Source organism: Arachis hypogaea, chromosome 20 (assembly GCF_003086295.3).
Source record: "Arachis hypogaea cultivar Tifrunner chromosome 20, arahy.Tifrunner.gnm2.J5K5, whole genome shotgun sequence".
Lineage (NCBI taxonomy): Eukaryota > Viridiplantae > Streptophyta > Magnoliopsida > Fabales > Fabaceae > Arachis > Arachis hypogaea.
In genome coordinates this window covers 144,327,294-144,337,038 of record NC_092055.1, presented here as the reverse complement: position 1 = coordinate 144,337,038, position 9,745 = coordinate 144,327,294, and the positions used below count along the sequence as shown (strand labels likewise).

Here is a 9,745-nt window from a genome sequence, read left to right as displayed (position 1 = left end):
GAATGCATAAAAAGGATTTGACGGCGGTGACAATTGCATCTAAAATTGCCTATAACAACAGATACATATGGTTTCACCAGTTCAACTAGAGGTGTATATAATTGAGGTAAAGTCGGTTCGTCTCGATCCAAATTCAATTTTAAATAATAATTGAGTCTATTTTTAAAATTTTTATCTGATCCTAGATATGAAGAAATCACATTATGACTCAAACTAAAATTGGGTTTAGACTAAAAAAATTCAGGTCTTGAAAAATTTTATGTCAAAAAATTATAATATATTTATTTATAAAAAATATATTTATTATTAAAAAGTTGATATCTATATTTAAATTTAAATTTATTCATAAATTTTAATTTTATGTTTTTTTAATATATTTTTTAATTCAACTAATATGATTAAAAATAAAATAATTATAATTAATATAACATAATAATAAAATTAATTTAAAATAATTATATATGTTTGGTCCCTTAGAGTGCGGGTCGGGTGAAGGAAAGCACTAGTCATATATTGAGGAAGTCGGGTGAAGGAAAGCACTAGTTATTGAGGAACAAAAAATCTAAATTTTCCGGTGCCGGGACTTGAACCCGGGTCTCACGGGTGAGAGCCGAGTATCCTAACCACCTAGACTACAACGGATTGTTACATGCGTGTATATAACTTATTTACAAATATACTACTATTATATGCATTAGTATATTATTGACAAAATGCGTTTGTTATGTTGAATAATAGTATCATATACACGGATTTGAGCAACTAAAATTGGAGCAATAGTAAAGGGCTTAAACCTACTGCCAACTAAAAGAAAAGAGTTGTAGCCTAAACCAAAGGCTCGCAAAACCAATTGTACTCATGCCTGAGTATGTTAGAACTTTTAGAATTTTGAAAATAGAAATACTAGATGACTAACAGAATTTATTATTTTTGACCAACAATATTTTAAAAAATGAGCTAAAAATATGTTGTTAGATTCTTAGATAAAGAAATTAAAATGATAGTTAAAAATATTGGCTAAAAATAAATTTTAATGGCCATTGAGTTTTTCTCTTTTGAGATATACTAGGTTCTCTTTCAACTTTGGCAGACATGCCAACATTCTAAAACATAGATTAAAATAAAGGAACAAGAGAAGAAGGTGTTACTGTTTGTTTGCATTTTTTTTCAACAAATTAGGTACTGAATTCTAACACAACATCTAAACCACCACAAGTAACTTTTTTTACTCTTTCTCTTTTGGATCCCTTAAAGTAATCTCTCTGTATGAACAATGTATATATCTCAGAAGAGAAGACACACTCAAATCCGTGGAATGTCATATAATGAAACCATTTGGCCGTGAGTTCCCTAGCTGGTAACATTTTTTGTACATTGAAGCTTCAGGCACAAACCTTGAGATATGGAAATTTGGACAAGGTTAACACCCCTTCCGAAGTATGTGCGCCGGAAACAATGAAGAACTCATCACAGTGTCTAACTAACTCTCTCTCTAGAACATATTTACACGGAAGAACCATGGTAGAACGAAAGCTATTACCAAGCATGCCATCAAAAAGTTACAGAATGGCTGTCCACGCCAGCATCTTCCAAAGAAGCCGGTTGAGGTACTATTACCACCGTCGATGAACCTACTTTCGTTCCACTCTTCCATAAATGAATGATTGATAACCTGTGATTCTGAAACATTTTTTGCAGTCTCTCCACATATTTCACACAACCTGTGATTGTGAAAAGGTTAGTAACTTTGACAACATACTCGGCATTCAACAATGAGCAGTTCATGCAGGAGATACATAGTTATGTATTAATTCTTTTGGGGATTCAAACTCCTTCTCAAATAAGGAAAACCCACTAGGTTTACCCAACTCACCCTGAAGTTCATTACAATGGAAACTCCACGTGTCAGGGTGCAGTCATGTGGTAGAGGTTCTCCAACTAGAGACGTAAAAGTTGGAAGCAAAATAGATATGAGCTACATTACATTATTCAATTAACAAGTCTAACAAACAAAACAAAACAAGTCATGTATAATTTCATTCCTGGTTTTATGTAATGCTACAAAATTTCAGCAATTCCACAGGACAAGTCATGTATACAAAAAAACAAAAACATTGAAACCCCTACCACATATTATTCACACACATACAGCAAGAAGAATGCAGGAGTGACGGTTTCTTTTCAGAAATTAAGACAAATATCATTATTAAAGAAATGGAAATTTAGGAATCCTTATGAAATGTTTGGTATTGTCCATTAAAAATAGGTAGTGCCAGCACGATGAATAAGGTCAATGTTTAAATCTTAATCATATCATAACATTCCAAAACACCAAACACTTGAATATATAAAATTAGGAGAAAAACAGATATTGAGGTAAAAGAGACTGTTACCTGCTTCCTTTAAGCTTGAACCATGCCTCAGCACAATGACTGTGTGCAATGCCTAGCTCATCCTTACATGCACAACCAAGTTGAATCAAATCTGTACTAGTTTCATTGTTTGCAGTCCCAACCATCATTGCTTCTATTGGTTGCCCTGATGCCAGATGACAAATTCTACAAATCATTTCACCTTCCAAGTTCTCACTAAACTCTTTGTTTATATCAATTGCACATGAATTTTTATCTGTCTCAGACACTGCCTTTGGTGCTTTCATGGCTAGCTTGCTCAACCCTGATTCATTGGCTTTTGATTTCGATTTTCCATGGACATGCTCGATCTGAGCAGGAGGATCTATTACAACACAGGTCTCAAGTACAACCTCCCCACTGACCAAATTTCTTGAGCTATAACTAGTTCCTTGCTCAACCCCACACAATGTATCACTGATTTTTTGCAAGTCAGCTGTTTCCTGATCCTTAACCACTCGAGTCTCCTCCTCCTCCTCTAGCTCCGTATTCAAACCCAGATCTGAAGTTCCATTTTCTCCAACTACATCATCTCTCTCAACCAATTCACTACCATCTCCTGCATCAGTTGCAACTCCTTCTCCAACTACATTATCCAACACCTCAGCACTGTCTTCGCTTCTTGCCTGATCCATCACACCAAAATCAATCCCTTCCACTGAATTTGTATTTCCAAACCTGAAAGGAAACTCCTAGTAACCCATGCATCCCACGCTGACAAACCCCAAAAGAACAAAAATTATTAAGAGAGTATGAATAATGTGATCAAATGAAAGGTAGCAAAGCCACATCATTCAACCACCCGCTTCATGATTTAACACACAATCTTCAGAGATTGCAACAAAATCATGAAAAAGGCAAAAAGAAAGGAACTTTGGTCATATGATGGATCACCTAAATTAACCATAATGAATCACCCAAACAAACAAGGAGAAAGTGACAAAAGAGAAAGGGTTTACCTCAAAATACTAACTTATGGAAAGAAATTAAAGTCTGGGCATGTTAGAATCCATCCACACCGCGTTGAAGGTAAGTGCTTTACTGCTTATGGATGTGGGTGGTGTTGTAAGAAAGAGCATTATTAATATTTAATTTATATATGAATGTGAATGTGAACAGAAGGGTAAGAAGAGTAGCAGGGTTAGGTGAAGAAAGGAACTTGGAAAATGGTAAGAAAAAGGGATTGAGTTTGAGTGCAATTGAATCATTTCATGTCCAAAGCAAAGGATAGCAAATTCAGGGTTTTTGTCTTCATTCCATGCTTTTCACAACAGAACCCTTTTTACTTTTTTATTTTATTTTATTTTTTTCAATTGCAAAATACAAAATTTATTCCATTTAATAGCTATTTTTATCTAATTACCTGCCAAAAATGTTATAGTCTTGTTAACGAATTTAACTTTATATTGATTATTCATGCAGCTTTGTGTTAAAAAAATAAAATACTACTTTCTTGAGCACCGCAATTCATGTGATGGTTTGATATCAAGTCAACTAGTAATAACACAAGTGGGAACAAAAATAAACACTCCTGTTTGTTGATGACTTTTCTTTTTGAAGTTATCTTGCCACCTTTGCTTTTCTTCTGTGATATGAAAAAATTGACATTTAATTTGTGATTAAGCATACGACATAGTAACAGAATTTGCATAATTGCATTAACAAACAAACATTAATGAAAGTTAAGAATCTAGCTATTGCCATGAATTGCATCTCCCAGAGCAAACAAACAAAATCAAGTATCTTTCTATTTTAACACTATACCTTAATTAATCAAGTTCCTTAAACCGCGAATCTTTAACAGAAATTTGGCGCTAGTTATGTCTAACTTAAATTAACGTCTACTTGCACATTACTATACACTTTACCTTATATATATTTTGGTGTGTGTACGAATGTGAAGACAAAAATAAGTATTCCCTTAATTTATTCAAACTAATGAAGGTTGTTCTTAAATGGGACAATATTCACGTGTCAATTGACTCAATTCTTTATTACATTTAGAGATATATGCTAAACAGATAAAAGTATCATCCAGTTGGATTTTCCTAAGAAAGATATTCTCTCTGGTAACTGTCAACACTCAAATAAATACTGGTCAAATTTTCAAAGTACGAAACTCGTGTTGTTAGTGTTACATAGGGCAAAATGGTACGTATAAATTGACTAATGCCGATAGATTTGGTACATTTGAAGCTTCAGTAAGCTTGAGCTATGAAAAAGTTAAAGAATAACTACTTCCAACGGCATGGGATATTTGTTCAACATATGGATGCATTCATTTCCTGAAAAATATTTTGTCTATACAATATTGTCTGTCTTGTACACTGATTGAGATTGTGTTATTTTGATATTGTTTGTAATCATGAAGAAATGTGTAATTAAAAGTCAGAATAATAACACCAGTCTTAATCTTGGGTCTAAGATTAACTAAGACGTTGACTCTGGAAGTTGGTATAACCAGCAAGTCACGTGCAAACTGCAAAATGATGATCTTTCTAATTCATTAATTAATTTTAATTAACAAAGTATTACCTCTATCCAACAAGATATTTTTTTCTAGCCTATCTTAACAACCTGCCATGTTAGATTACCAGATCTGTTTCCATTAAGAATTAGTACTAAATGACTTATAAATCATTGCCAAATACGGCTGATGTTTAATAAAGAAAGAACAATGCTAGGGCCAGCAACATTTGTGATTGGTAGCCATCAACTAGCCATCAATGATGATTTGATGGTGTGAGATTGGTGTGAGATTTCATCCAATGGCTCACCTTTCTCTGCTGGTTACATGCTGGCCAAAATGCAATAAAATTGCTGGCCCCGTAGACTTTTCCATAAAGAAATATACCTAAGGCAAGTTCTTCACATGGTCTGCGTACATAAAAATATCTTGATTAATTTTTTTTCCCAAAATTCTTATTAATCAATCATGGCATAACCTCAAAAGTTCAGAGAATATTGGAACACAAGGGAGAAATAAATAATTCTCTGTATATAAAATAACAATATCATGAGCACCAAAAAAAAAAAAAAAACAATATCACGCATGAAATATAAGAATTCATATAAATAAACTTTAATACGGATAAGAGGGTGAAGACTGAAGAGAAGAAACAGCATATTGACATTCAATAAGAACATGACTTTTTTTTTTATGTGCAACATGGCCAGTGAGTCACATATATTGACATGGGGACATAGCCAGACCCAACAAATCAACCTTATCCGTCCTCAACATTCATGAACCATCCTCTCTCTGGTTTACTTTGCCCTTCACAGAAGCATTGTGACCAATACTAGAAGTAGATGTTTACAAATATCATGGAATCCCAGAGCCATTTGCCTGGGGAAATATAGATCCACCATAAAGAAGCAAAAGGAGTTTAGTAGGTATATATGTTGGTTGAACCGATGGATCAACTGCAGCCGTCCAGAAACCCGAGCCTCAGTTCCGGTCGGGCGCAAACTTTACACTGGTTGTGTTGTGCGGCAAAATACATGGCAAATTACACAAAAGATGGAACTTCCTCTGTTAAGCGTTAACTTACCAACCAGAATACTGTGCCCTTGGCTTAACATCATGTTCCTGCAGAATGGGGAAGTTGCAGCGCTAGTTGCCGCTTCATGTGGCCAGGGATCAACTTGTTAACAAGCTCTGGAGGTGCTGTGGATAGCTGTAACCAGTAACAACAAACAGCACAACAGGTAAAAATCACTACTAGTTAAGATACCAAAGTAACTATAACTATCAGATCATGATGATTCATAGTTAACATGATTTCTCCTATGAGGTCCCCTTGGTACAAGCAATCTGACGGATTGAAAACTGGTGTTTCTTTCTTAAGACTATATTTTATATTCATAGTTGTTTACATAGAATGTTTATATTGATGGTTGATCAGAAAAGTGAATCATACTATTCAAAATTATCCAAGTTTAATAGAATTTCCAAGAATTTGAAGCTCCAGCACAGTCACCTCTTGTTTAAAGTTGAATAGTGGTGGAAATGGACGACCATTTGGCAAGCGAGCATGGGGTTCACGAAGTTCATCAAAGAATGGGTGTGCACAAGCTTCTAGCTGCAGAACAAAAGCAGAACCATCCTCAAACTTCTAAATTATCTTTTCATTTATGCATATGTAAAATTATCAGCCAATAACCGAACAGGTAAATCATATTTGCAGCAATCTCACTCACTGCAGTACATCGGAGACTAGGGGAATACTGCAGAAGCCGGGAAGTGAGATCAATTGCTTCGGGAGGCATCTTTTTGTGGAATATCTGTAAAAATCGTCATGTTTTAGAATGTCCCTTTCTATCTACTCAACTTTGATTAGATGAAAAAACATGTCGCAGAAGGGAGATAGAAATGCAAACCTTGTGCCATGGGTGTGCTTTTATCTGTGGAAACCTGAAGTTGTTGTAGTTTGGATTCATGCAGCGGACTTCCTCTCGAGTGGGTGTGCCAAGGACCTGAAACCACATAATATTATAGGTCTAAATTCTTATGACAATAATGACATGGTAATACCAGAATAGAAAAGTAGAAACATAGCAGGTGGCATCAATTGTAGCACCTTGAAAATCTCTGCAACCTGATCCACTGCATTTTCACCCGGAAACAATGGCTGCCAAAATACCATTTGTATATCAGTTGACATATAGGCAGTAGATAATAACAAAACCAAAGATTGTTTGCATGATTCGCAATAAATGCCACATTGAAACACTCAGAGAAAAAGCAGATATAAACCTGGCCCAAAAGCAGTTCAGCAAGGACACAACCAGCTGACCAAATATCAATTGAAGTAGTATACTCAGTAGCACTAAATATGAGTTCTGGTGCGCGATAGAACCGGGAACATATATATGATATATTAGTTTCTCCTTTGACCTGACAAAAAAAAACATATCAGTTAGATCCTCTTCATTGACATTGTTAAAAAGTTGAAAGTTCATTACAATTGATAATACTTGGTTAATATTCTAACAGAATTACAGGAGAACCTAGGCAAAGTTACTAAATATAATAATGCAAGCGACACAAGGAAACATAATATGATGGATTAATATATATTTATGCCAACATACCAGCACTTTTGCACTTCCAAAATCACATATCTTAACCTGGTGTGTAACAGGGTCAACCTGGGAAAATACAAGAATGACATCAGAGCTGGAAATAATAGCTACTTATGGGAAAGACTATTACTTATAAAGTCCATTTAGAAAGCATATTAAGCCAACCAGTATATTTTGTGGCTTCAAATCTCTGTGGCATACTCCAGGGACAGTGTGGATATAAGCCAGCCCCCTGAAAATCTGGATGTGTGCCAAACATGTGAGAAGTGAAAAGGAAAGAATTATTTCCTTCTTTTAATTTTTAAAATAAAGTTTAAGACTTACCTGGTACATATAAAGTTTAACATAGATAAGAGGCATTCTTTGGTTAGCAGTGCTATAGAACTTCAAGACTCGATACATAGACTCGGGAACATATTCCATCACCAAATTAAGGAACAGCTCACCAGTACTTGTAGTGGAAAAGAAATGATGCTTCAGACAGATGATATTTGGATGATCCATTATGCGCATTAACTCTAGTTCACGACACTTATATCTTTTGTCCTGTAAAACTTTCTTGATGGCTACTGCCTCCCCATTTTCCAAGCATTTTGCCTAAAAGAAAGAATTATTACAAGATGTGGAGATTGCAGCATAAAAGTGATGAATAAAATCAAGTATTGGCATACCTGGAAAACGATTCCAAATGACCCAGTACCCACGACACGTTCTGCCATGTAACTTATAGTCTACAGAAATTCTCATAACAAAGATGTTAAAGTTTCAATCCAAGATCTATCACGATTCAGATGTGCAATTGTCTAAATCCAAAAGTATGAAGGTATAATGTTGTAAATTTTACAACTCAACGAAAGAAAATCATAACAACTATGAACTCAGGGAACAAGGACAATACCTGTTTGGGCTCCCCATCTTTTCCACCAATTGTAGTGGATATTATATTACCAGGGAGGGAATCATTCCCATTAACAACAGAAGCGGGCAGTTCCTGTCAAAATTGTCACAATTATGAACAATACTAGAATTTCAAATATTTCGCAAGGCAGTTCAACATGATTTGTCACTACAATCAACGCAAAGTAGGAAAAGTATAGGTAACCAATTCGCAAATATAACAGATACAATAACACACTCAGTAAGCTTGTTGGATAAAAAACACACAATGGATTTCTTGGCTAGGTTTATAGATGTGAATGAGTGTCTGTACACATGTCTCACTATCCAACTTGAAACACTGCTTATTGTAAATATAAAGCATTGGCACCACTACATATTGAAAATAAATAAATAAATAATCCTTTTGACTGCATAGGAAATAATCAAGTTTTAAAAATTTTATTTTTCCAACAAACTGAAGAGATCTCAACTTATTAGTAAGTTGCTACAACAAATTAAAACAAGGCAACAGGAACTAGTAAATAACAAGCAAAAGATCACAACCAATTGAGACTGACTCGTAAAATATCTTCATCGTCCTACACAAAACTCAGTTCAGAACTTGTCACAAGACACCCCTAGTCCCCTACCCACCAACCCAAAAAAAAAAAAAAATCAAAATCAAAAGAGGGATCTTGTCTTTCGGGCTCATAGACAAAAATGTTGTGCAAAGGAGCTGAATTTCTCCCATAAGAAACCCTAACAGTTGCTGAGCCACGTTAGGAAGGAAACAAAAATACAATTGGAGAAACAAGAACACTAGTGTACAGCACGCTCCTCTAAAGTCTGAAACAAGGAAAAGTGGAAGGCTTTTTTAGACCCAGTTGTATAAATTGGATAGCTTTCTCTCACCAACCAAACATGAAACATCAATGACATGAACAAACTTGAAAAGGACGAAAAGGGAAAAGCAGAGGAAAGTAGGTACCTTAAGGTGAGCCATGGAGGAAGAGAAAGAGAATGGAGTGGAGTGGAAGCGGGTGAAGAAGAGAAGATAGTGATGGATGGATGATTGTCAAGGGAATAATGGGATTGGGATGGAGGAGACAGCAAGCTTCAGCGACAACTCCATGTGATTCCAGCTCTCAACCTTTTCCTTACAACTTTTCAGTTTTCACTATCAATTCACCATTCTCTCTCTCTCTCTCTGCAATTTTCATATCAAATTTTCTTTTTTTAGCAACACATTATTAGGTTTGATGATAATTTATATACACATTAACAGTCAAAATAAATAAATAAAAAGGTGTGCATCATTAATTCATTATAAGTCAACGAGAGAAGTTAGAAATTAGAAATTAAGTGCA

General features: G+C 34.9%; 2 protein-coding genes and 1 non-coding gene across 6 annotated transcripts; all 3 read right to left on the bottom strand.

The window, feature by feature from the left end:
• Positions 1-569: 569 nt before the first annotated feature.
• On the bottom strand, positions 570-642 carry TRNAE-CUC (transfer RNA glutamic acid (anticodon CUC)). Its single transcript has one exon. It is a non-coding gene; the product is annotated as a tRNA-Glu (tRNA).
• A 342-nt stretch (positions 643-984) lies between these two features.
• Positions 985-3,722, bottom strand: LOC112734964 (uncharacterized). Its single transcript, XM_025784510.2, has 3 exons — positions 3,371-3,722; positions 2,394-3,125; positions 985-1,721 (listed from the first exon to the last, which is right to left on the bottom strand). Exons 2-3 carry the CDS (start codon positions 3,044-3,046, stop codon positions 1,493-1,495), a joined length of 882 nt encoding a protein of 293 aa, XP_025640295.1. The 5' UTR covers positions 3,047-3,125; positions 3,371-3,722; the 3' UTR covers positions 985-1,492.
• A 1,169-nt stretch (positions 3,723-4,891) lies between these two features.
• On the bottom strand, positions 4,892-9,622 carry LOC112734963 (shaggy-related protein kinase eta). 4 transcript variants are annotated; one of them, XM_072229124.1, is made up of 13 exons: positions 9,367-9,622; positions 8,398-9,224; positions 8,171-8,230; positions 7,824-8,096; positions 7,665-7,739; positions 7,509-7,565; positions 7,171-7,311; positions 6,995-7,045; positions 6,795-6,890; positions 6,615-6,698; positions 6,395-6,496; positions 5,966-6,091; positions 4,892-5,288 (listed from the first exon to the last, which is right to left on the bottom strand). In XM_072229124.1, exons 3-12 carry the CDS (start codon positions 8,216-8,218, stop codon positions 5,996-5,998), a joined length of 1,023 nt encoding a protein of 340 aa, XP_072085225.1. In that variant the 5' UTR covers positions 8,219-8,230; positions 8,398-9,224; positions 9,367-9,622; the 3' UTR covers positions 4,892-5,288; positions 5,966-5,995. The 4 variants fall into 4 exon arrangements, with proteins under 4 accessions (XP_072085225.1, XP_025640293.1, XP_072085224.1 ...); XM_025784508.3 differs by having other exon boundaries at positions 8,398-8,490; XM_072229123.1 differs by lacking the exon at positions 4,892-5,288 and having other exon boundaries at positions 5,519-6,091.
• Positions 9,623-9,745: the final 123 nt, after the last annotated feature.

What these genes read in the sequence shown, in the direction of transcription:
- LOC112734964 (XM_025784510.2), bottom strand. Translation starts at nt 3,046, where the DNA reads ATGGATCAGGCAAGAAGCGAAGACAGTGCTGAGGTGTTGGATAATGTA. An exon ending in TTCAAGCTTAAAGGAAGCAG is followed by an intron (nt 1,722 to 2,393) that starts GTAACAGTCTCT and finishes TCACAATCACAG; the next exon opens with GTTGTGTGAAATATGTGGAG.
- LOC112734963 (XM_025784508.3), bottom strand. An exon ending in TTGGAAGTGCAAAAGTGCTG is followed by an intron (nt 7,312 to 7,508) that starts GTATGTTGGCAT and finishes TTTTTTTGTCAG; the next exon opens with GTCAAAGGAGAAACTAATAT. An exon ending in CTGAACTGCTTTTGGGCCAG is followed by an intron (nt 7,046 to 7,170) that starts GTTTATATCTGC and finishes GTATTTTGGCAG; the next exon opens with CCATTGTTTCCGGGTGAAAA.